Raw genomic sequence first — 27,057 nt, 5'->3', positions numbered from 1 at the left:
CGAGCCTCGGGGTACCCCCATCGACAACCTCGAAAGGCGTTGAGGGCGTCGAGAGAATCGGCGTCGACGACAGGCGCAGCGCCGACAGCATCGATGGCGTTGACACAGGCCTCGAAGGCAGAGCCCCCGAGCGTGTCCTTCGACATCCTGGGAGCCGACGGCATTGATGACTTCCTCGGAGGTGGAGCCTCGAGAGAGTCCGTCGACAACCTCGGCGCCACAGGCGTCGACGTCTTCTTCGAAGACTTCACAGGTTCACGCGGTGTCGAGCGCGTCGAGGACCGGGACCTGGAACGGGCATGACAAGAACGATTCCCCTTGTCCGAGCGGGAAATCTCCCGCGAATCGTGCCGACCACCCGAGCCCGAAGGTGTACGAGCGGTGTCTCGACCGATCACGACCGACACCACTCGGAGGCTCAGACGGACCGGTGCCCTGCGATTCGAGAATCGCTAACATTTTCTTCCCGGAGGAAGTCTATTCCTCCGGGGTCGCATGCTTGGTGGGATAAGCGACCCGCCGCCGAGCGGAGTCCTCGGATGAGGACGGGGAAGGCGACAGATGCCGGCGCTTCCAGGAATGCCTCGAAGAGGCAGAGGAGTGGCGGGACCGACTCCCGGAGCGAGACCCACTGGACTTCCGACGACGACACGGAGAGTCGCCCCTCGAATCGTCCGTCGAAAGCCCCGCAGACCTCGACTTCTGGGGCTTGGACACCTTACCTACCGACAACTTCTTGCGCTCCCGCAAGACTTTGGATGTGAGCGACTGGCAGTCGACACAGTCATCGGTGTAATGGGCCTCCCCAAGGCACCAGAGGCAGGCGTCGTGCGAGTCAGTCACCAACATCTTGGACGCGCAGTCCCCGCACTTCTTAAAGCCCGGACGCAGTGTGGAAGACGAGGTAGACATCTTCACGAAGAAATACTTCACGAACACCAAACAGGTTCGAAGAACCGAGAAACAACAGAAACTCCAAAGAGTCGAGGCGCGCCGAGATTCCCGAAGCAAACATGTTCACGGAAAAAACGGAACTGAGGTTACGGGCGTCGTGCAGAGGTTGTAGATATGTCACAGAAGGGTGTGGTATGGGAGATGAGGGGTAATGGGAGTGCGTGTTGGTTCGGAATACTGTTCTATTGTTAGTAATTTGAAAACGCTACCATATCACCTTTTAGGTCTGAAGGGAGGATGGGGATCCTGACATGGAGGTGAAGAAGAGAGGAGCTTATCCAAAGGCGAGGTGTGTGGGCTGATCCGGTCCTTGTGATGAATGCACATGAAGAATACAGTCACAGGGTGAGAATGATACGCCTCACTGGAGAAGTTCAATAATGTGTATTAGTACCCAGAGAGGGTCAACGCGATGGTAGCAAGCAAGCTCATTGGCCCGACCCAGGCATTAAGCAGTAGAAAAATACTTACCCGACAAGGCTTTTCTTTCTCCCGTCAGGGCACTATGGAATGGAAATAGACTATGTGTAGTCCCTTCTACCTGATCCCTGGCATTCATTTCTTTGCTTTTATTTTTCTCAAGTTGAGAAAAGGTTGCAGCACTGTTTCTCAACTCGAGAAAATTTGCTATTTGTACCCTGGTATGACGTGCCGGGGTACTGATGGCAATAGAACCCTAAGAGGGGGGCATTACTGGTTGGGTAATACCCGAGAGGCTAGATTAAAGCCCTTGCTTCTCCCAGGCTTCTTACTATCACCCCAGGGGCATTACCCTACCGGTAATGCCCCCCCTCAGTTTCCATTGCTTGAATCCGACCCAGTTGCGTTCTGGAACGCTCAAGCACCATTCATCCAAATGCAGCAAGGAAATGGAATACAACCATGTCCAGAATGCCCCTCTTCCCATCTGGTCCCATCCTGAGCGCAGCTGTGGACCCAAGCAGTAACAGATTGGTATTCACTAGGCTACAAACCCACACACGTGCGCTCATTCAACATTACTGAGACAAAGATGACTACATTTTAAAGAGAAGAGAAAATTAGAAGTTTGACTCCTGTTCTGTAACACCATGAAGAATCAAGTATTCCATTCTAGTCAAGAGATCAACTAGAGTTTTTAGTATTTCAGAGCAGTCACATGGTAGTCTCGGTTCGCTCACCTTGTCGCCAGCTAGGATCTTGAAGGAAGCCATGACCTGGTCAGCAGTGTCTGTGTCAGCAGTCTCACGGGACATGAAATCGATGAAGGCCTGGAACGTCACCAATCCCAAGCGGTTGGGGTCTACGATGCCCATTATGCGGACAAACTCAGCTTCGCCCTGGAAAGAGCCAATGTAAAAGTCAACAACCAGCAGCGGCCAGACTAGTTCCCCAGAAAGGCCATGATCTTGACAGGAAGCCACTGCCACTATGTTTCTTGTACATACAATAATGTCACAAATACAAAACGTACACATCAAAAGAAGATATGCTGATCTGTACAACTAAGTTGTCAAAGTGGAAATTTCTCAAGCGTTCCGCTTAACTTCAGAAATCTAATAGAAAACGGGAAGTAGGAACAGTTGTTGCTCTGAATCATTCTGCAGAACACCATTGTGCATTTTATGACTACGTATAGCAAGGGTCTTTGTCTCGCCAAATGGTTTGGACTACAACTCCCATCAGCCATAACCAGCATAGTCAATGGTGAGGAATCAAGCGAGTATTAGTCCGAAGAATCTGGGAAGCTAAAGGTTACAGGGCACTGCTCGACAATGTTGCTCCAGAATGAGCAGCCACGGTTCTAGGGAAACATCTTGTCCTCAATGAAGCTACAGACATTTGTAGACTGTTTACAACAAGTGTTGCTGCAGGTCTCGTATTGCCCCATATTGAAAAATCACCTCCAGCACTTTGCAAATGGTTTCTACTAGATACATTGACATATGGGGGTTTTGACATCTACTTATAAAGTATGGCCCACAGAACAAACATCGGATACACATTTTTTACCTTTTGACACAAATGTATCACTATAGAAAGCATTTCCAAAGTTGTGATTGGAGCAGGGGGAACATCACAGTTTGCCCACAGGGGAATGGTTTAAAATGGCACCAAACTGTTCCTTCTTTCATGTTCAGAAACCATTCAATTAATAGAGCGAGTCGACCCATTTTCCAAACAAAGCAGTATAGCACAGCATTCTCTTTCAAAAGAGACGCCTGTTCCGATGTGGCCCAATCAAAGACCCCTAGGGCGCTACGGAGAACGATAAAGTAACAGACATCATAGCTCTAATTTTAGAATTCAGATATCTAATTTCCACATGTCTCGAAAATAGATCTACGTTATAATGGCGAACACAAAGAACTGAGGCCGAAAACAATGTTTTTTCCACTTTTTTAAAATTTGGGTGGAGACCCCCCCACCTCCCCCTCCAAAATCGCCTCCCTTTTATTTAAAACCCGTACAACCGACTATTTTATTAAAAAAACTTTCTGAAAATCCCACAAAAATTCAGCCAAAAAAAATAAGGTTTTCTGTCTCGGTTTTTCAGATTCGTTTTTTTCTTTTTTTACACAATACCTCGGGAATCACTCAGAAGTTATGAATTTTAGAGATGTAATTTTAAAGTCCCAATTATAAAAGGCTGACATTTTCCAGACCTGAAACACCACCTTAATGCAACACACAATTGAAGAAGGATGTCATCAATTTAAGGAAATATCTTTGTCGCATCGTTCGAGGGGCCGGTGATGCTCTTGCGACTTTAGCCACATGGTGGGAAGAAGCTGCCACCTTTGACCCAACTATTTCAGAGATGATTTTCAAGCAATGAACTCCTAGTTAAAAACAATGTCTGATATATGTGGCAACACCTCTCATTCCAGCCAATGAACAAGTTACTCTCTTACCTGTTAACGTTCTTTCGATGGGATGGTCCGATGACGTATTCCATATCTATGACAGTAATCAGCACAGCCGTGGCGATTACTCTCATAGATATGGAATACGTCGGAGGACCCAATCCCCTCGAAACAGAGTTACTATTTTCTGAAGAAGGCCGATAAGAATTTCTTTGCCAGCCGAAACATGGTTGTCAAATTTAATTTAATTGTAGGACCAGGACAAAAATATTAATACAAGACATTGTTCACGTATGAACTATTTGTTCGACACAATGTGAATGCTAGATTCTCTCAGTTCGTGAATTAACCCCACTGATTTAAGTCATTTGTAGTGGTCCATCCACAATATATGCCTTACGTAATGCTTGTCGAAAAACTGATTGTTTTAATTAAATATTGGGCAATAGACAAGTGTAATGTGATATTTAGCTTTGGACTTGCACCCTTTAGATAAGTAGTTCGTTTTTTAAACTAAAGAAATTCTCTTGCCACGTGTGCTCAGTGGTATTGTTGTGGCCGTGGCTAGTGCACATCACAAATAGCATATCAGTTAATTATGGTAAAATGAAAACCAACCAAAAAATAAAAAATAAAAAACAAAAAACACAAAAATCAAATCACTGGAAAACTTATTTCCTGCAATGGATTAACATTTTGGAGTCTGGTCCTGGGATAGCATGGCACTCCAGGGCTCAGAGAAACGTTACACTGGTCAAGTGCTGGTTTGCACGGTATTGGCACACCTGCACAAACTGCTTTCTTGCAAAAAATCCTATTCTTTCAATGCACCTTAGCAGTACGGCAAAGCTTACTATAGTGCTAATAGGGAACGGTATTCGCACTATGGGAAAACCTCGACTTGAGCGCACATGGACCTTCTATCACTTTGATGATTAGTGTTCCAACACATTATGGACAGCTGGTATTTTGCAACAGTCAAGCAGTTCAAACAAAATAACAGAGTCAGAGGAAGAGTAGTGCTGGAGATCACACAGGGCCTGTGACGGCAACAGACATGAAATTGGATAATTTGAAGGGGTCTCTCACTGGGCTTGATTGGAATCTTGGGGCTGAAAGTGATAGATTCTCTCCCAGGAAATCCGCTCCTGCTTTCACTGGTTGGTAAGGACTAAGAGCGGCTGCGATCTGCTGCAACTCTATGCAGCCCGGCAAGTCGGATCACTAAAGGCTTTTGGCCGCCTGATTCGCTAGGATGTGGGGCATCGGGACAATGAAATGATGGTGCACAAAACATTCTAGCCCTAGCATTGGCTGAACTTTTTTTTCTTTTTTTTTAATACACTTCCTGCCAGGATAGATACTGTGCATTCATATAAGGGGGGAGGGGCACACTTTTCCCAACCGTCCAGACTTAGGAAGCAGGATTACCGGCCTACTTAGTCATCCTCTTCCAGTGAGTGAGTTGGACCACATCAACCGAGAAATTCTGATTTTCTGCAATCAGAAAAACCATACATTTTGTGCATTCTTTTCAATCCATGTCAGAGGATCCCTGCAATCCACTGAAAAAAAAACACCAAATACAAACCACAAGGAACGCAGGTGGGATCAAGTGCATTACGTTACCAGGTTGTAACCCATGGAGATGAGACAGGCTCTGAAGTCCTCTCCGTCCAACATACCGGTCTTCTTCTGCGACGGGTGGCATGGAAGGAGGAGCAAGAGGACGGGAGAAGACAAGAAGCAGCAGAGAGGGGGAAGATTCCAGAAAAGGGCAGATTGCCATGAGAAAGAGTCAACAGCGATCATGTTGGGGGTTGGGCGAAAACGAACAAGACAGATAGTAAGAGGGTGGTGGACGATTGCCCAGGAATGAAACAAAACAATAACAAATGTAAAACACGGGAATCATTTGGAAACCACAACCATGAGCAAATTAAAAAAGTGTCAATATATAAATATAAAAAAATAAGTATCATGTTGAAAAATTAAGTGGCCATGTTGGGAGGTTCGAGGACAAAAAATAATTTTTTAAAAGAGGAAAATACAAAATGCCACCCAATAACAAGAAATAAGATTATTTTGGGAGAAAAAAAACATTCAAAAGGGATGCATACAGACCATAAAGGACGTTGGGGAATGTTCAACGGCACATATGGTAATGGAGGAATGAAAGCGACATCAGAAATACAAGCGTTACGTTGACAAAAGGGAAGTGACGCGTTGATGACAGGAAGGGGAAAAGAAGAAACAAAGGAAAAGAAGAAAAAAGGAGACATTATTTTCTTGGCTCCCTGGCCTAAAGGCGGGCAGCGTTCCGCACCAGTCATCAATACCTGTGCATCGTTTCCAATATCGAAGCCCAAACTGATCAGACAGGCTTTGAACTCCTCAGGACCCAATCTGCCAGAGTGATCCTATTTTTTTGTTTTAATGTGAGGTGCCACGCAGTGAGGGAGACATGCCGTGCCATGAGCAAGGTGGGTGGGAGGTGCACATGGTGAAAAGAACCGGTGTCCCCATGCAACGGGCGTGAGGAGAGATTGAGAGAGGGAGACAGGAGAAGTGGGGGAGGAAAAACAAGACAACGTGCACAGAGAGGAAAAAAGAAAAAAAAAACAAGTGCACAGTTAGTGACATGGCAGGATGTGCTCAAGATGCTTTTTCCATAGTTCCTAGTACATAGCTGTGATGCGCTGCTGCAAACAGAGCAGAGTGAACTTTAATCGCGGAGTAAGGCGGAGAAGCTGCAATCCTTCACAACTCAATCTAAGAATCACAATCTGTCTCCATCCTTCACAACCAAATCCAAGAATCACAATCAATCTCTCTTCCTCTGCCTCTGATTCCCTCCCCACATGGCTTCTCAAACCCATGTAAATTGCATTCAGCCATACCCTTTTTAACTGCTAATGTGGGTCACCAAAACATTCTTATGCAATACTCCAGTAGGCTTTGCAATAAAGTCACAGTAGCCCTGTCTTACACTTTAGTGTAACCTGTGATCTTGCAAATTGAAACCCTCACTTTTCCGCATAAGAGAAATGCAAAAGGTAGGTCCTCCCAGAGCTAGCTAGCAAGGTTGAGGGTTAGGCCGCAAGGGGGATGCAGACGTTGCGCTATTCAAGAGTCCATTACATTTGGGTGCAACACTGAACTGTGTGAAGGTTAAGGCTTAAGGACGGGGTGCCCATCTGAGCGACCAATGCTATCCTCGCATGCAGCGATTTCAATCCCACAGAGCCCAATGCCACACTCAGCCTGCCCAGCTTCTAGTAAGGACATTCTGGTGGAATTCTGCACTAATGCGATGGCAGAGCTGAACCCTCTGCAAAACTTCAGAAAATGGTTCAGAAAATGAGCAGGTTTCACAAGAAAACGTGTACCTACCACATTCTGGAAAAGTACTTTGCATGATCAAAGTGCACATCATTATTTTCATAAACGGTGTACAATACCCACACACTTTCCTGTGCATCCTCCCCAACTCAAGGGGAACTCTGTCAAGTCTCCACATTATAGCTGTCTTTTGGTTCTAGTTGTGAGGCTGCTCAGCCTGCTGCCACACAAACACTGAACAACGCGCTTGCTGCAGTCAAACATATAAACATTTATTAATTTCTTAAGCAATCATTAAACAGCCGAGTGCCTGGATGCACGTGCTCACACTGGAAGTGCACAGTTTTTAATCCGAATCCAGGTGCCTTGAAGTTCACCTTCATGGCGGAAGCGAGCACACACAGGGCGACCAATGTAACTAGCCCCTACAATTCTGCCACTACCACACTTCCGGTGTTAGTAATCATTACAGCAGCCATTGCAAGCAAGTCCACTTAAGGCATGGCAGACAGCATACACACCATAGCAGATTGGATCCCGTGGTTTTCCAAAATAGGACATCTATATATATCATGCATTACTTACCGCAATAGCATTTCTGATGATTGTATCTGCTTAGATTCACATGCTGTGCATATAGTCCGACATCTAGTGGCAAGCGGAGTATTTCATCTGGTCTTTCGAGGATCGAAAGGTGGACGTCGACATGGGCATGCTTGTGTAACGTGACGTGTATTGTACCCAAAATCCCTCATGCGTCGAGGTCCCTCTGGTTGTGTTTTTTCTGCCGTAAGAGAGCCTATGACTATTGTGAGTGAGTACAGAGAGCGAAAGGAGTAAGACGTCTATGTTGCTTCAACTCCAAGATGGGAGGAAGGGAGGGTGCATGTGAATCTAAGCAGGTACAATCATCAGAAATGCTATTACGGTAAGTAATGCATGTCTTCTGATGCCTGTGAATCTGCTTAGAATCACATGCTGTGCATAGACTAGCGAGCAGTTCCCAGAGATGGTGGTGGGATGTGAGAAGGAACAGTAGTAAATATGTCTTAGTACTGCTTGTCCTAGCTGCGAATCAGACCTAGAGTGAGTATCCAGGAAGTAGTTTTTTGTAAAGGTGTGTACAGGACTCCAGGATATGGATGGAAGCCCCAGTGCCCTGAGTAAGAGTGTGCTCTAGTCTTGAAGGGCAGATCGCTCTTGGCAAGAGTGTAGCAACAGTGTGATGCAGTTTAAGATCCACTTTGAAATCGCTGATTTAGAGACAGGGTCCCCTTCTCCACCAGCTGCCACTGAAACAAAACGGGTTCATTTCTCAGTGGTTTCGTTTCTTTACAGATAATATATGACTGCTCTCCTTACAAGTTTCTGTAGGCTTCTTTCTGCCACGTTAGTGAGGTTCTGGAAGAAGGTGGGACGTTCTATTGATTGGTTTACACGGAACTTTGAAATGAATTTAGGCACAAACCATGGGTGAGGGTGCAGAACTACCTTACCTTTGTGAATTGTGAGAAATGGTTCTTCAACTGAAAGGGCCTGTAGTTTACTAACTCGTCTTACTGAAGTGACTGCAACCAGGAAGGCGGGCTTGTAAGTGAGTGCCATAAGGCTCGCCTTATGCATACGTTCAAAGGGAAGTCCCATTAGTCTTGTTAGAACCACATTCAGGTCCCAATTGGGAGCTGGGTTGGAAATAAGGGGATGAAGTCTTTTAACCCCTTCCATAAAAGCCTTGATTACTGGTATTTTCCACCACAAAACCTTTCTGGGATGTAGTGTAAGCTGAAAGTGCAGCTAAGCAAACCTTCAGGGAATTAAAACCCAGGCCTGAGTCTAGTAGGCGAGTCAGGTATAGGACAATATGTGTGTTGTAAATTGAGAGTTTGCGGGCATGGATGCAGTGTCTCCCTCCTGGCCTGTGGTAGCATGTTTTATGGACATGGTACCTTCCTCGGAGGGGAGACCGACATTGCCATCAGGAGAGAACCAGGGTTGGCAGGCTCACATCAGGGCCACCAGAATCATTGCGACTGGTTCCTGGTGCATCTTGTGCACTATCCTGTGGAGTAGGGGAGTCCGGGGGGGGGGGGGGGGGCGTAAACAAATTTCCCTGACCATGTTATCCAGAGACCGTTCCCCTTGGAGCGGTTCTGTGGGTACCTGGAGGCGTAATCTGGGCATTGTGCATTCTCCAGAGTTGCAAACAAGTCGATCTCTGGGAAGCCCCAGTCTGCGAAGACGTTGAGAACAATGTCTTCGTGCAATCACCACTCATACTCAACAGGGAGTAGGAAGTCTCTGCCGAGTACGTCTGCCAGAATATGGAGTTCCCCTGGAACATGTAGTGACAGAAGGAACATCTTGTGTTTGAGAGCCCATTTCCATATGTTCTGAGACAGTTTGGATAGCCCTGATAGAGTGAGTGCCCCCTTGCTTGTTCAGGTAACACATGGCCGTGGTGCTGGCCGTGAGGACCAGTACTGTCTTTCCCTGTAGTTGCAACTGAAAGGCATTCAGGGCTTTTAACACTGATAACAACTCCAACAGGTTTATGTGGTTGGATGCTGCCACTGGTGAACAAACGCTGTGCGCCGTGTGATGAAGGAGGTGAGCCCCCAGCCCGTGAGACAAATGCGTCCGTGGTGAGAGTGGCTTCTACTGCGGGAGTAGTGAAGGTCTTCCCCTGCAAGAGGTTTTCCCTCGACCACCACAGCAGAGAGAGACCGAGGGCTGCCAAGACAACCAGTAGATCGTCCATTGTCTGCTGGACTGACACCATTGGCTGGAGAGCCACTCTTGCATCGGGCACATGCAAAAACGTGTGTGTGGGACTAGATAAAAGCAGGAGGCCATCATCCCTAACAGTTGCATGGCTTTGTGTACTGCCACCTTGTGATTGGCTACATCGTGAGAGATCTGGAAATGTTACGCTCACCTGGTATCCACGGGGATGCCCCCAAGCTCTGGTTGGATGATTTGCACTCTCGAACCCTCTCCCGGTCCCTTGGTAAGGCCTGTGGTTAAAGATGGGTCTGCAATATAGGAGAGCTGGATTCAATACCAGATTGTCTGTTTTCCCACCTCCCTTGGCCTCAACTCCTTCCTCCCCCTTGGGCCTTCTCCTCACCTTAATATTGTAAAAGGTGGATTCTCCGTCCTGCTCCTCGTGGCAGGGGCGCGTAAATGTTGGGGGTGAGCAGCGACCAAGTTACTTCACTGGTGCAAGCCCCCCTTTGGGAATCCAGGCCTACTGCGACTCCGTAGGTTTGCTGCTTTACAGTGTTTATATGCAGTTCTTATTTTCCTCTTAGTTCGAATAATAATGTCTTTAGGTATGGAAAGGTATTTTGGTGTTGTCATGCAGTTTGAAGACGAGCATGGGCCGGTAGGCGAAAGCGCGGTGTGCGTGATGCTGTCCAGTGAGTAATGTGCGATGCGTGGCGGTTTCACCTTTTATATTGCTAACCTGTGTCTTTTCTCTCCTAGCAGGTTGCGATGTTCCTCGCCAAGCGCCGTAATGTTCCAGCAATGAAACTGACCAGGAGATGACTACGCAGGTAAGAATTGTGTGGCTTTCTTCATTCGGGAGAAAACGTGAGTAAACTCTTAGTAATGCGGTCTTTCTTTCTCCTCTTTCCAGGTTATGGTATTCCAGGATGCATGCGGTGCCGGATGATGGAGTTCGTACCTTGAGGTGAGTGGAACTGAGTCAGCGATGGATTGAAGACAGGATACTGTTCCAGGTAAGTTTAATAGTGTTCTTTCTCTCTCTGCAGGTCTTTGGTTTCAGGTAAGCTGGCATCAAAGAACTGGACACGGTGAGCGTTATGCTGCCCACAGCAGAAGAACGCAAAGCATGTTCTGCTGTTTGGGTGCGGTTTAAATAGTCTCAGGTAAAGTAGTCCAGGTAAAATAGTCCCAGGCCTGCCACACCCAAAAGACTAGACCGCATAGCTCAGTTCCTTGTAACTGAGCTATGTGTGTGCCTCCATGTTGGCTGAACCCCCCCACCCACCAAAGTTAAATAGTCCCAAGTAAATAGTCACATTCTAATGTTGGTCTTCATGATGGTTATGAGCCTGGCGCCAAAGGTGCCAGGACCGACTCCAAGCGAGTCTTGGATGAGGGTTTTAAGGCCTTTGACGTGGCCCTAACTGGAAGACTGACTTGCCAGTGAGGGCCAGGGGCAAGTGTCATGACAGGAACAGCATGTTTTGCACCCTCTTGTTGGAGGGGAAGACGAGACAGTCTTCGGTCCGAATTAGGGCCCCCAGAAATTTCTCGACTTCGCTGGGGTCTAGGCTGGACTTCTTCTCGTTGATTGAGAATCCCGGACTGAAGAGGAGAGCTACCATCTTCTGGGTATTTGTTAGGCATGTTGCGTACAGATCCTCTTATTAGCCAGTCATCGAGGTAAGGCTAGACTGGACAGCCTGCGCAGGTGAGCCGCTACTACCGCCAGAACAAACACCCTTGGGGCCGAGGCAATGCCGAAGGGAAGGACCTTGAACTGATAGTGCGTGTCCTCTATCATGAACCTTAGGTATTTTCTGTGCGCTGGCAACATTGAAATATGAAAGTATGCATCTTTCATGTCCAATGTTGCCATGTAATTCCCCTGTACTAGCAGTGTGATTACTTCCTGCAATTTTGTCATTCTGAACTTTTGTGGCTTGACAAACTTGTTTGCTGGGTGCAGTCTAACACAGGGTGCATGGCGAGATCCTTTTTGGGTAAAAGGAAATAGACTTGAATAAATACCCTTGTTTACCTGTAGAATGGGGATGACTTCTATGGTGCCCTTTTCTTGAAGGATCTCCACCTCTTTCAGCAGAATTTTCAGGTGTTCTGGCGACAGGCGTCTAGACGTTGGTGGTCATTATCGAGGTGGTCAGCGGAACTCGATACAATAATCGCAGGCGACGGTCTTGAGCACCCACTGGTCTGAATTGACCCCCTCCCATGCATGAAGGAAAGCGGTTATTTGTCCTGACCAGGGAGGATTGGGAGGGGACCCGGACTGGTGAGTCATTTTTGAGCGGAGGCCAGGGAGCCTCTTGGGGTGGAGTTCCTACCCCTGTCTTTGCCTATACGCTGACCCCTTTGTTGGTATTGACCTGTGGCCATTGCGCTCTGTCCAGAGGACTATGGCACACTCCCTCTCCCATACTGGTTGCGGGGGGAGGGAACGTGAGAAGGATTGCCCCCGAAAGGACCGGCGAGAGTTAGCTCCTCGCTGTAGATAGGGTCTTGCTGTAATTTGGTTCAGAGACTTAAGAGTCTCATGTTCCTTCTTTGCTGTTTCTAAAGCATCGTCTACTGCTTTCCCAAACAGATTAGCGCCCTTAACTGGCTTGGTTATGAGGGAGGCCTGTGTCTCAGGCTTAAAGCCTACATTTTTGAGCCAGGTGTGCCTTTTAAGAAGGGTTCCCTGTGGCGGCCCGGCCCGCTGTTTCAGCTGCATCTAAAGTGTTCTTCAGGATATTTTGGTTGACCTGTCATCTCTTCCAATACAACCGCCAGCAGGCGGGATCGTACCGGTTGTGGGACTTCCTGTAGGCCCTCCTGAAGTAAGTTCCATTGAACGTCATTATAACTTGCCAGCAGTGTAGTGTTGTTGGCAAACCTGGTGGAATGTGCGTCTGATCTAGAGTTGTAGTGGGGGAAAGCCATGGTGCCTCCCCTGCCGGCTGTTCCCGACCCCAGTCTGGGCACTGGTCTGGTGTCTCCTCATAAGGATTTTCTTCCTGACCATAGGGGTCCTCAGAGTTCTTCAGGTTCTGACAATTCTATAACCTCTTCCTGGGGGAATGTACGAAAGTTTTTGCACCTTTGAAAGAGTAGGGCAAGAATCCTCCTCCCTTGATCTTTTTGGGATAATACATTTCTCTGAGAAGTCAACAAACTTTGACCATTTGTCCACATAACCTCCAAACCTAACTCTGGTCCATAGAGATGAACCAGAGCAGTCTGCAGGGGGGATAGAGGGTGGAGGGGGGGGGGCTCTTCTGTAGGACAGGGGTTCCCTAGATGGTCGAGATTTGTCAGTCATATCCTTAGAGAGGGGCAGTGGCCCTTCTGAATACTCCTCTCGATGTCTGGACATGTCTTTACATTTGTTTGCTGCCATAACAATGGCCGCAAGACTCTCGCGTAGCTTCGGCAGATCGGGGAGTGTTGACACGCCTGTCGGCATTGTCAAGGTTTGCGGTGCCACCGAAACCTTTGGTCCCTCGGCGCTCGTGTTTTTTGGTGGTGACGTCCTTATGGCTGGAATGTCTGGATGCATGCCTTATCGACGGTTGCAGGGAGGGTGGCCGATCATGAGGATCGGTGGCCATCGCTGGAACTTTGACAGGCCCGTTTGCATCTGTAGCTTTCTCGACATGTCCGTCGAGGAAGCTTGTGGGGTTGTGTGCTTTACCTTTTGTGGTTCAGGTATGCCCCTGTTGCCAGGATGTTGTCTCCCCATAGCAGTACCGGTGGCTGGCCTGCCTGCCGGGGACGGGCACTTCGGAACCTGATGGTTCCGCAGATAGATCAATGGCCTCAACGTCGGAGCCATGGCTGCTGCTTGAATCCTAGTCACTCGAGGCACCTTCGGCGGAGGGGGAACCAATCTCGGCCTGCATGGTGTAGGCTGCCCACTGCTTCGTCCGTCAATCTTTTAGCGTCTTTGGACGTAAAAGTTGTCAAGACTTGCAGGACTGCACATCGTGATCACTAGGGAGACACTTGTTACACCTTCGGTGAATGTCCTTCCACAGCGATTTGCCATTGCTGGACGGGCAAAACTTAAAGGGAGTCTTCTCCATAGCGGAGGTGAAAAGTGACAGCAAAACCAGAAGGGAAAAGAAAATGTAAAATGCATTCTACAAAGAATCAAAACCCTGGGGCCCCACTCTCCCCACTGTATAGGCCTGGCCGGCATGCCAAGGCCACGTGATCGACAGCATCGACCGGAGCACCAGTCGCCGAAATCCACAGGCGTCTTCGGCGTAGGATGCAGAAGTAGTCATCGATGAAAGATCAAAGACTAAACGACCAATGGTCATGGACAAAGAAGTTATAATTTTGCAATATACGAGCTCCGCATAGGGCGACCAGCTAGCTGGGTGAAATAAAAAAACAATCTGAGAGACCTCGATGCGCGAGAAATTTTGGGTACACTACACATCATGTTAGGGATAGTGTTACAAGCACGCCCATGTCGACGTCCCACTTTCGATCCTTGAAAGACCAGATTCAATACTCTGCGATTACCACTAGATGTCAGACTATATGCACAACATGTGATTCTAAGCAGATTCACAAGAAGCATCAGAAATATATACATCAACACACACACACACACACACACACACACACACACACACGAGTGCAGATTAGATCATAACTGCATCTGCTGAGTTCTGGTGCATGCCCCACTCTGCCCCCTCGTACCCATCCCCACACTCCCCGCAGGCAAGCTCCACCAAACAGTAATATTCTAAAAGCAGTTCTCCTCAATGCATGTTCAAGATTCAAGCCCCAAATCCCCCAAGGCTCCATTTTACCCCCATGGCTATAATTGGAATGGTGTGCCCTGAACATCTCAAGGGACAAATCCCCAGCAGTTTTTATTTTATGCATTGCTTGGAAACTTATTAGAGGCACATTGCATAAGGCGGCAAGGTTTGTGTGGGTACCAAAGCTATTGAAAAGGCACAGGGCATCCTCGAAACTGAAATAACCTAAAGGGGTCTCGTGGATTGGGTCTAGCAGCAGGTAGCGGACCTTCACATCAATTACTGTAGGGGTGTAAACTGTAAACTAGGCCCAGAATCAGGAAGTGGCAACGGCTTTAGGGATCATCCAACTTGTCAGTGCTGCAAACTGAAATAAGATGTGGATGCATACGTGCTCCGCCCCAGATCTTCATTGCAGGGGAGAGCTTGATGGCCGATCTTGTGCCATAGCACAGTGGCCCTGACCAGGACACCCCAAGGGTAAACAAGAGCATTTTATGGGCCGCGTAACTTGGCTTATAGTGAAGTGAGTAGGATAGAGGCCACAGAGTCAGGTCACAGCAGCAGCGTTCATTTGGTGGCACGTTGGGAAGTAATGGCGGTCTAAAGTCAAGTGCACCTTTCCTACTAGGGGGTGGGGTGAGAGTACATCTTGCCTGGATCTGAAAAACTCTTCTGTCACAAGAAGTATCAGTAATGCCAGAAGGAGACTATGTTGAGGGACTGGGGATGGCAAGAGTCCTTGCATGTGTGGCCAGCGTGCCCTTTTGAGGCTTCTATCTCAATAAGCAGAATGCTGCTAGTAATGTTCCGAGTGGCTAGACAGGCAGGTCCAGGTTTTATAGTGGCTGGCCCTGCAGCATAGCAGCGAGGGGCCCTTACAGCATCAGTGGACAAGATGCTTCTATTGCAAGCGGGATCTACTTTGTGCCATCGCTAGCCCTCCCTGGCCCCAGGCAGCAGACACTTCACCTATGCCCTGATGCAGCCCAGCCAATGGCCTCCTAAAGAACAAAGGGGACTTCAGACCAAGGCATGGCTAAGGTGCCCCCACCTGCTTTCTAGACACAGCCCCCCCCATGGTGCTCTTAAAATCTATGCACCATTTCCACCTTTCCATTCAGAGCTGGTACAACATTCCCGCCCCCCTGCCCGCTCCCCCCAGCCCCCTTCGAGCAGTCTCACCGAGAAATGGCACATACCCTGTCGAAATGGTTGAATGAGGCCCGGAACTCATTCATCTGCTCCTGGCTGATGCCCTTGGCGTCCCGGGTCAGCATTTGGTTCTCCACCTCATTGATGTTCCGGGCTATTGTGGTGAGGAGTTGTTCCCAGCCAACTCGAATATGCTAGACGAAGAGAAAAGGCCATTTTACTTGACTGGAATTTAGTTGTTTCCCTCTTAATTTTCACTCAAGACATAAGCGGTCACGCAGAATATTGTTTGACAGAGCAGTACGCTGTTTGAACGAGCATAACCATAATTGACAATTGCTTCTGCTTGCACAGCCCATGGAAACTTACAATAAGGAGGAAAATTTGCATTTCAATCTCGAAAATCGCAACTCTAATATAAAAAGGTGAGAACCTGTTGCACAAGACAGACTTTTGATCTCCAACTTGCCCGAGGTGTGGCCCATGTACTTCGGAACCTACAGCAGAAGAGGTGCTAAACTGCCACAATAGTCCTACCGGGCTGCGACCCAGGTTCATAATCCGTTCCATGATTCGCCCCCATCAGGGCGCGGCCTGGGGCTGCGGCCCAGGTTCATAATCCGTTCCATGATTCGCCCCCATTAGGGCGCGACCAGGGGCTGCGACCCAGGTTCATAATCTGTTCAATGATTCAACGCCATCAGCGCAAATCAAGGCCCAGAACAATTTACTTACTTATTCAGAAATGTTATAACAGAAAATACAAGTGTGTTTTTTTGTTGTTAAACTATCAAAACATATTTTGTCATAGATAGCACCTTAGAAATGCCACGCAACAAGATGCGTTTCTTCAGTCACAAGGCTTTCTCGAGCCCACAGTGTTTTTAAAGGCTAGCACTGGCTAATACAGTGAAATACAACCAGAATGACCCTTCTCATAGTGCATGTGTGCCCAACCCAATGATGCATCAGGTTAGCTGGTCTATGGGGTCGAAATTGTAACACCTGATCTTCAGATTAGCTAGAGCTCGACATCATGTGCTGAACCCAATGTGCCAACGACACTCCGCGTTATGGTAGAGGGAGGGAGGGCCAACGACAATCCCGGTATGGTGGTATGGTAGAGGGAGGGCCAACGACACTCCCGGTATGGTAGAGGGAGGGCCAACGACACTCCCGGTATGGTAGAGGGAGGGCCAACGACACTCCCGGTATGGTAGAGGGAGGGCCAACGACACTCCCGGTATGGTAGAGGGAGGGCCAACGACACTCCCGGTATGGTAGAGGGAGGGCCAACGACACTCCCGGTATGGTAGAGGGAGGGCCAACGACACTCCCGGTATGGTAGAGGGAGGGCCAACAAATGGCAACAGGAAGCTTGAGAGATTCTGACATTTAGGGCAGAGGATTCCTCGTGTCCCAAATGTTTTATGAATCTCTTCTTTGATAGAGATGGATCATTCCCCCAGCATGCACCACGTGAAACAGCACATCCTGCAGTCTCTTACCTCCATTGTGTAGTTGGTGTGCTTGTTGTCGAAGATCAGCGCCTCCTGGATTTGCTGGTGGTCGCCCTCCAGTTGGTCAATCTTTGGCTTGTAGTTGATGATGCTCTTCTCATACTGTCTCAGGTGGCTGATCTGGTCCTCGAGTGTGCCGTGCATCTCGATGGAGATGCGCCCGATCTCCTGTGAAAGAACGAAGATAGGGAGGAAACAAGTCATTAAACGCAGGTTTGCTACTGACTGCCCACAAGACATAGTACACATCCAGCTGCACTTACAGGCTTCAACATGACTGCTCCGATAGTGTTTAGACAGCTTACAAGTTCTTTGGTAGGAAATTGAATTAGCCACCAGATTTGCAACTAATTTGATCAAACGCAGAAGGAACAAGTTACTTACCTGTAACTGTTCTCCAGCATGGGTCTGGCATGGATTCACATGCTCATGAATATTCCCCGTCAGGCTGGGAATGAATCCTCGGTAAAGAAAAATCAGTATCAGTTTCGTTTCTGATCTGTCTTTCGTAGTAGTAACCAATCACTGATCTCTGCGTCATACTGACCACAGCCAATGACTGCCCTCTCCCTAAGCCCCGCCTCTGGCAGCCATCTTCAGATTTGGTAGCACGTGAAGTGGCAGTATGACCAAGTGAAGAGCCGCAGAGGGGTAGGCGGGAGGGTTCGCATGTGAATCCATGCCGACCCATGCTGGAGAACAACAGTTACAGGTAAGTAAATTGTTCCTTCTCCAGCATGGGGTCTGGCATGGATTCACATGCTCATGAATAAAAGAATACATAGCAGTACACACATGCACAACCACGGGAGGTGGCAAAGGCTCAACATTAAGCATTATATCCAAAACTCAACATTAAGCAATTCTTACCTCCTCACCAGGCTCACCTTAGGCGAAAAGGTTGCGCAGCACTGCTTGGCCGACCCTGGACTCCTCCCTGGAATCCCGATCGACGCAGTAGAATTTCGTGAAGGTGTGCGTCGACCTCCACGTAGCAGCCCTGCAGATGTCCAGCAAGGGCACACCAGATAGGAAGGCCGTGGTAGCTGCGATCGCTCTGATGGAATGGGCTCTCGGACGGCCAGGCAGCAGTCGGTTTGCCAACCGATGACAGTACATGATACAGCCGGAGAGCCATCTGGAAATGGAGGCCTTCGAGAGAGCCTTCCCCTGATTGACAGGTCCAAAGTTGTGACGTCTTCCGAAAGCACTTTGTGCGGTCCACGTAGAACTTCAGCGCTCTAGCCACATCCAGCGAGTGCAAAGTCCTTTCAGCCGGCGACGAAGGCGACGGGAAGAAAACAGGCAACACCAAGGGTTCGTTGAGGTGGAAGTCCGACGGCACCTTGGGCATGAAGGAGGGGTGCGTCCTGAGCATTACCCTCGTGTCGTGAAAAGTCAAGTACGGGGGCTTGCAGGAAAGGGCCTGGATCACTCCCACCCGTCGTGCGGAAGTGATGGCCACAAGAAACGCTGTTTTCCACGACAAGAACTTAAACGGAGCCGAGTGCAGAGGCTCGAACGGAGGTCCCATGAGCTTGGTCAGCACCACGTTGAGCTCCCATGCCGGGGCCGGAGCCTTCACCGGCGGGAACGATCTGAACAGTCCCTTCATGAATTCTTTCACCAGACGATGAGACCACAAAGACGTCCGTCCCGTGGTTCTGGTGTATCGGGAGATCGCAGCAAGATTAATCTTGATGGACGCGTGCGCCAGTCCAGCCTTGGCCAGCGTCAGTAGGTACCGCAGTACTTGGGGAGCCATAATCCGTAGAGGGTTAATCTTCTGTGCGTGGCACCAGACGGAGAACCTCTTCCATTTGTGTTCATAGCATTTAAGAGTTGAGGACGCCCTGGCCTTTGCAAGAACCTCTCTGCAGTCGGCCGGTATGTCGTAGCCTCCAAACTCTAACGCTGCAGGAGCCAGGCCTGCAAGTTCAGCGACTTCGGGTCTTGATGGAGGATGGCACCTCCTTCCCTGGAGAGAAGATCCGTGTCCACTGGCAGCTTGATTGACTGGGACGCTGACAAGTCCAGAAGGTCCGGGAAACATATCTGCCTCGGCCACGCAGGTGCGACGAGGATCATCCTGCACCGTGACCTCTTGAGCTGGTTGATGAGCCGGATCAGCAACGGCAATGGAGGGAACGCGTATAGAAACAGGCCCTCCCAGGGGAACGAGAAAGCATCGCCCATGCTCCTCGGCTGGGGAAACCTGCTGGCGAACCTCCGGCACTTGGAGTTCGTCGCCGTCGCGAACAGATCGATCTGGGGTGTGCCCCACCGTCGGAAGAGGCGGTCCACTAGATCCTGTCGTAGTTCCCACTCGTGGCACGAGCGCAGCTCTCTGCTGAGCGAGTCGGCGATGGTGTTTTTTATTCCTGCCAGATGAAACGGCACCAGAAACATCCCTTGGGCGACGGCCCAATACCACAGATCCTGCGCCTCCTTGGACACGGCTGGGGATCTGGTACCGCCCTGCTTCCTGATGTAGAACATGGTGGTGGTGTTGTCGGTGAAGATCCTCACCACCTTGCCCTTGAGGGACGGAAGAAAGGACCTGAGGGCCCAAAACACTGCACGGAGCTCCAGGACGTTGATATGGAGGGACTTCTCCGTCGGAAGCCAAAGGCAGATTTTCGGTGTGCACTCCCCACCCTTCCAGGGAGGCATCCGTGGTCACCGTCTTCTGATGGCCCGGGGTCTGGAAGTCCATGCCCGCCGTCAGATGCGCGCGGGTGCCCCACCACCGGATCGCTCGTCGGAAACTCTCGTCGAGTGTGATCCTCTCCTCGAAGCTGCCCGTCGTCTGGATCCAGCGCGCGTCCAGGAACTCCTGCAAAGGGCGCATCCGGAGCCTGCACAGGCGGATGAGATAAATGCAAGACGACATCATTCCGAGGAGGGACTTGATGGACCTCACCCTGGCCGCGTCCGCAACCAGCATCCGCTGCACCATGCCCAAGATGGCCCTCGTCCTTTCCTCCGACGGAGAGGCCAGAAGCGACACTGTCGAGCTTCGCTCCCAGAAACAGTGCGTCTTGCGCGGGCACCAGGCGGGACTTGGCGTAGTTTATGGAGAATCCCAGGTCCGTGTGTAGTTGGACGGTCCTTGCCGTGTGCTCCACGGCGAGCTCCTTCGTCTTCGCTCGGATGAGCCAGTCGTCCAGGTAGGGGTAGACGTGGATCCCCTCTAGGCGCAGCCGCGCCGCCACCGGTGCGAGGCACTTGGTGAACACCCTGGGTGCCGACCTCAATCCGAAGGGAAGGGCTCTGAACTGGTAGTGACGCCCTTGGACCACGAATCTGAGAAACTTTCGGTGTCCCTTTAGGATGGGGATATGGAAGTAGGCATCCTCCAAATCCACCGACGACAGGAAATCGCCCTCCTCCAGTTGACCCAGGACGTGTTGGAGGGTGACCATCCTGAACTTCTGTGCCTTGATGAATTTGTTCAGTCGTCGTAGGTCCAGGATGGGACGCCATCCTCCCGTCGTCTTCTTCACGAGGAAGTATCTTGAGTAAACTCCGGAGCCCGGAAGCCTCTTTGGGACGAGCTCGATGGCGCCCTTCCTGAGCATCGCCCTTACCTCCAAGAGAAGTTGAGGGACGTGATGTTCCTTCCTGGCCACAGGGGGGACGCGTGGGCACCTCTTTAGAAACTCGAGCGCGTGAACCTGAGCCGGGGCGTCCAGCACCCAACGGTCGGTATGGACTCCCACACGCTGACGAAGCTCGCCAGCCGGCCTCCCACCGGGGTGCTTCGGTGGGGGCCCGACCCCACGGCCGGTTCAGTCCTGCTTCGACGAGGCTTTGCTGCCTTGTCCTCCTTGGCAACGACGGCGGGGTCCGCCCGACTTGCCTCGTCCCCTGTAGGCTTCCTGTGTCGACGAACGGGCCGCTTGACTATAGGTGGAAAATCCGCTGCTGGAACCTTTGGAGGCACCCTGTTTGCCTCTGCCGCTCCGAAAGGGCGGCCGTCGTTGCTGGAGAACACCAAGAGCCCGGGCCGTCTCTGTGTCTGCCTTGATGGCTTGTAGGGAATCGTCCACTGTTTTCCCAAACAGGTTGCTCCCGTCGAACGGCATGTCCAAGACTCTGGTCTGCACGTCCTGACGGAAGTCAGTAGCCTTGAGCCATCCACGCCGCCCAAGGCACACGCCGTTGCCCAACTGGCGAAATCCAGTGTCCGCAATGTCCGTCGCTATCGTAATGGCGTGGTCCGACGCCACTTCTCCTTCCTGCAAGATCTCTAGGGCCTCCGCCCTCTTGTCGTCTGGTAGGAAGTCCAGCAGGGGGGCGAGTTTGTACCACAACTCCCTGTCGTAGCGGGCTACGATAGCCAAGGCGTTGGCAGCCTTAATCGTCGTCGCTGCCGAAGAGATGACTCTGCGTCCCATCATGTCCAATTTCTTTCCCTCGCCGTCCGGCGGGGAGGTTGACGTAGAGGCCGCGCCCCCCCCCCTCTTTCTTCCTGGCTGCCGCGGAGACGACCGAGTCCGGGGTCGGCTGTGCCCGAAGGCACAAGGGGGCCGCGTCCGGGACCCGGTACTGTACCGATCCCTTCTAGCGGGCGTTGTGGATGGGTTCTTGAGGAGGGCGAGACCCTCATCCCAGATATCGTCCAGTAGAGGTACAGCGAGGACAGTCTTCCTCTTGGTCCCGCGCCGTTGATAAAGGAAACCTTCCTTCTCTTCCGGGCAGAGCTGGAAAAGCTTGGATGCCCTGGCGATCATGGCATGAAACGATCCAATCTCGTCGGGCGGGGAAGCCCGGGTGGGAGGTGACAACGGGAGATCCTCGTCGTAAGTACCCGTCGCGGCCGTGTCAGTCCCCGTATCATCCCCACGTGTCGTGGACGGGGAGGAGGGCTGAGCAAGGCGCGAAGGTTGAAAAGGAGGTGGAGGATGAATCCTTCTCTTAAGAGGAGGGCTCCCAGAAGGGCCTGGCTCTGGGTCCCCCGTTGGGAGCGGTTCCTCCGTTGGTGGTAACGGCAGTCTCGTCCTTATCTCCGAGCATAGGGACTGTATAGCCAACAAAATGGCCGCCGAGTTGTCTTGCGGCACTGGTTGAGGGGGTTCCGACGGGCGATCAGGAGCCCCGTCGGCACCCTCGACGTTCTCGTCGTCTCCCACGTCGGGGTCCCTCCCGACAGGATGGTCTTCTTCCACGCCAGCGCCGTGGCCTAAGACTTCGATCAGCTCCTCCTCAGAGGTTGAGGCCGAATCCACGACGACCTCCTGCCCCCCCTTTTTCTTCTCCGTCGGAGGTTTCACTGGGGTCCTGTCGATGGGCATGAAAGAGGACTCCCTCCGCGGTGGCAGGGAGATTCTGGGCCCCGAGGTCGCCACCACTGGTGTAGCCTCCACAGGCTGAGCCAGGGCTGCCGCGACTGTCTCGATAGAGGCCTTGGCCGGATCAAGGCTTTCACCACCTTAGGTGCGCTCACCGCCTTCTCCTTGGGGGGAGGGTCACCACCTTGCTCCCCCTCCGATGGGGCCTTCGAGCACGACCGGGGTCTCTCCAGGAGCTTCGCCGGGTGCTCGGCCTTCCTCTTACCCGAGCCAGAGCGTTGGCTCGTGGTTGATGGCGCCGGGGAGGATGCGCCCTGCCTGGCACCCGTAGAGCCCGACCGTTCGGCGCTCCCGGTGCCAGTGGACTTGCGGTGCTTGGCCTTCTGTTGGACCCCCGTCGCGCCCTCAAAGGTCTTAGAAGACCGCTCGGACTTCTTCTTCTTCTCGCCTGATGGGCTCTTTCCTTCCAGCCAGTTGGCGAGATGCTGATGGCGGTCCTTCATGGTCTGCTCCGACATATTGCCGCAAAACGCACAGTCCTTCTCCACGTGCGTCTTGTCTTCATGCAGGCAGTAAAGGCAAAGGGAGTGTACGTCCTCCTTAAAGACATTCTGAAGCTGGCATCCAGGGCAGACCCTGAACAGCTTTCCGGGCGTCGAGCTTCCCTTCTCCTGGGCCATGCTCAAGAAGGGCCTGAGAAACTTCTGGAGTCCTCCAAAAGCATGGCTCGACGAAATCTTCACCCTTGAGGGGCGTAAAAGAATCCGACACGGGTCCCCGTTGATCGGATAAAGAAACGGTGGAGCTTGAGGCTCTTTTGACCGAAAGAGAAAATTTTCCTAAGAAAAAGCGCGAAAAAAGCGCTAACGCCGAGAGCAATAGCATGAGGATCCCAACACTTGAACGTGTGGTAAAAATCTGAAGATGGCTGCCAGAGGCAGGGCTTAGGGAGAGGGCAGTCATTGGCTGTGGTCAGTATGACGCAGAGATCAGTGATTGGTTACTACTACGAAAGACAGATCAGAAACGAAACTGATACTGATTTTTCTTTACCGAGGATTCATTCCCAGCCTGACGACGGGGAATATTGATGAGCATGTGAATCCATGCCAGACCCCATGCTGGAGAAGTACACAATCCGGAGTCAGCCCACACACTATGACTGGGCACCTTCACCTGCAGGCGGTGCAGTCTACCACTAAACATTTCTGACCAGCTGCCACAGTCAGTAGAGGTTCGAGAAAGCAACCTGTGTCTTTAGCGGTTTCCTAGTCAACACAAAGTCAAAGGCGCTGGATGCATCACACTCATCACATTGCACCCCAAATGGACTAAGTCAACAGTCAAAACCATAATTATTAGCTTGAACCTCCTAAACCAATAATAATTTTGCATTTATATAGCGCTACGAAACCTCAGGTATATGAGCACTGCTCATTATTACCCACGGTGTGTGGTGCTCATTTATCGACCTCGGAAGAATGAAAGGCTGAGTTTGGCCCTGCCGGCATTCCAACCTGCAACGGCAGGCTCTGCAAGGTTGACAAAGCGAGCACTCCTACTTGCTGTGCTATCTGACCGGCTGAATCAGCAGGTCTAGAATGCAGTCAACCGTTATTGACCTCAGCAGCCTAAAAGCTGACATTGTGGTAAAATAAAAGGGCACCTGCAAAATACTAATAGCCTTGTAGACTTCAGGTGGGGTCATTGACGCTTGGGATAATTCCCTTTTGCAACTTAATACCCTTGGCTTTGCTCTGGACAATCAACTGGGGTGTGGGCATTATCCAACCATAATGACCCATCTCTCACTCTTAAAGGCCTGATTAACAATAAGCTTAACATATCCAACACAGTGTTGCCTTTTTGTGGTGCTATAAAGATGTACTACGATCAGCCAGCCAATGAGACCCATGTTATCACACTGAAAGATATGAAACTTAACACAATATGCCAATGTATGCCCAAACATGAACTCTGATCCAGATATCAACCCCTTCAGAAGCTCTGGATTGAATATTTATATGCCCGTAGGTGGGGCCTACGGAAATGGGCACCAAAAAATTATTTTGGCCAATTACTTGCTTGGGGAGTTTTCCTAATTTATACCAAGGAGGCGAGACTTTACAAAACTATCCTTTGGTGTACAGGTCCCCCAACTTTTAGTATAGATCTGAACTACCCAAAGTGCTGGGGGAATGGCAGAGCCGCCAGGCTCATTTTAGGAGGATGATGTGAGCTGTAGCTAAGAACAATGAACTCAGTAAATACTTAGGTCCAAAGAAACTTGCACATGTGCAGTTGTAGCAAAATAGACGTTCATTGTATATACACAAGGCAAAGTAATATTGAGGTTACGAAGTACCATTTTAAACTAATCAACACAATAGAAAGCACCAGCAATACTTCAGGTGAGTAAACCAATAGTAGGAAGTACTCAGAGGATAGCTCAGGGGCAACGTGCTCACCTTAGAAGCAAGACGTGTCACGGAGCAACACACTCAATCCCCGGGTCTGCGCTTAGAAACCTCTGGGTATTAAGCATGTTATAAATAACCTATCATACACAGATCATGAAGACAGTTCAATGGTAAGTAAAATCACTTGTTATAGCAACTCAGAAAATATTCTGTTTTAGGAATAAAAAGGGTTATTCAGCACCAGTAATAGCAGTTCAACACTTCAATGATGTGTAATACTTTCCAATGGCCTTGAAACTTTAGCAGGACATCCCTAACTAGGTACGAGTTCTTCAAAGTCAGATAGGAGCGAAAGCAAGTAAGACACAGCAGCAGAAACGGTAAAATTCCAAAGGATTCTTCAATTACAAGTAGAAAACTTTTGTAGGTCAAAATGTTTTCAGGGCCCTTGGGAAAGGCTCTCTATAGACGCACAAGCGTTAGGGCTGGGCAAACGGTATCGTTGAACACAAACACTGCAATAGGCACACCGACAAAACGGCTTGAGGAAAGTACTGCCTCGAATCCCACAGTACCTGAGGAGTGGTGAAGATGCAGCTGAATTATTTCCCGGTGAAACAGCGGCAAACCCAGTCTCCCGTTCCTTGGCCATGGGGACCAAAAGGAGCCACTCTGGAAAGGATGTTGCAGTAGCAGTTGAGAGAAAGGACTCAAAGGATTCTTTGTAGTCCATCAGTCTGGAGTTTTGGTGACTTTTCACAAGCTCCAATGGTGAGCGTTTACCGTCCTCTTAATCTGCCTCAGTCCTGCACTCTGGTGAGGGAACTTTGAGGAGGGGGATCCTGCCTGTGGAGGTCCAATTGGAGCCCACCAAAGTTCTGAGAGGATTTGTTCATGGGAAGACAATGCATTGCAATAGGGTCATAAGCCCCCTCATATTAGCAGTTTGCAGCCCAGGAAGGGCAAAGCACATAAATGGATGGCTCGCTCTGCAGGTTGTCTTACGGCTAGTTGGTTCCACCGGTGACCGTTCGAATGCAAAGGGTCAAATGACCTTTTGATCGAAAGTAAAATGACCGAAAAAAAGGATCGAATTTATTTATTTTTTCATTTAGCATATATAAAAAACTTTATAAAAAGAAAACGGGGGGTTGGGGGGCAACCCCCCATAAAAAAAACAAAAAAATGTGACCTTTTTTTCGGTAATTTTACTGTCGAAAAAAAAGGCATTCGACCCTTTTGTTTTCGAACTTTTAACCTAGAACCGGTTCCACAAGCCAAAGGGAAGGAGGAGTCCTCTTCGGATCTCCCCTGTTGAAAACTGGGTTAGGACAGTAGTGGTCGGTTACTGAAAGTGTATGCAGGCATCTCTGGTCGTCTTCTTCAAAACATCTGTTGCAGTGGTCGACTTGCCTTCTGCCTCTGGACCCTCACCTTTTATTAAGATTTCACATTAATCCTCTGCAAACTCTCCCTGTAGTTTACAGAAAGGGGTGGGTGGCTGTCCAGTCAGGACAGCCAGTACCTCCAGTGTGAACTGGTTCCTTTTCAGGCAAACCAGAAGACAAGGGATAGAATTTTGGCATCCTCCCATGCTTCCTTTCCTCGCAGACACACTGGAGCCTCAGCGGGCTACACAAAGGGTTCTCGCAAAGACAAAACTCAACCAGGACCTCTCCTTCCCAGGATGGTAGAAGGACCAAGAAAGAACAACCAGACAAGAAATGGCAAAAAAGGAATGAAGCCACCATATTGGAATCAAGGTGACCCTCCTGTGCAGAGCCACAGCTGTGAATACAGACTGCAGGCAAAAATAGCACAAGTCGGTAGGACACGTCCACTGCCACCAGCCATACTTGTATGCTTGTTAGTGTAACAGGAGCAGTGAGGAAGGGGATACTGTGTGACCCCCCCTCAGCACTCCACATAGGGTGGTGTGTGCTGGTCTCTCAAAAGGAAAAGCTAAGGATACAAAGTATCCCCCTATCCTTGGGAACACTAGTTCTTAAGGAAAATAC

General features: G+C 50.0%; 1 protein-coding gene across 3 annotated transcripts in view; it reads right to left on the bottom strand.

Annotated features, from left to right (window-relative positions):
- ACTN1 (actinin alpha 1) overlaps positions 1-27,057 on the bottom strand; it is a 328,242-nt gene that overhangs the window by 24,310 nt on the left and 276,875 nt on the right. The window contains exons 17-21 of one of the 3 annotated variants that reach the window (XM_069638592.1): positions 17,314-17,493; positions 15,853-15,999; positions 6,140-6,220; positions 5,430-5,495; positions 2,115-2,273 (exon numbers count right to left, since the gene is read on the bottom strand). In XM_069638592.1, coding sequence (XP_069494693.1) covers positions 2,115-2,273; positions 5,430-5,495; positions 6,140-6,220; positions 15,853-15,999; positions 17,314-17,493 — 633 coding nt within the window. The remainder of the gene's footprint in view (positions 1-2,114; positions 2,274-5,429; positions 5,496-6,139; positions 6,221-15,852; positions 16,000-17,313; positions 17,494-27,057) is intronic. The other 2 variants (XM_069638594.1, XM_069638593.1) reach the window with 2 other exon arrangements.

This window comes from Ambystoma mexicanum, chromosome 14 (assembly GCF_040938575.1).
Source record: "Ambystoma mexicanum isolate Mex_15411 chromosome 14, UKY_AmexF1_1, whole genome shotgun sequence".
Classification (NCBI taxonomy): domain Eukaryota; kingdom Metazoa; phylum Chordata; class Amphibia; order Caudata; family Ambystomatidae; genus Ambystoma; species Ambystoma mexicanum.
Note: the sequence above shows the minus strand (reverse complement) of the source record. Positions and strands in the feature narration are given on the sequence as shown.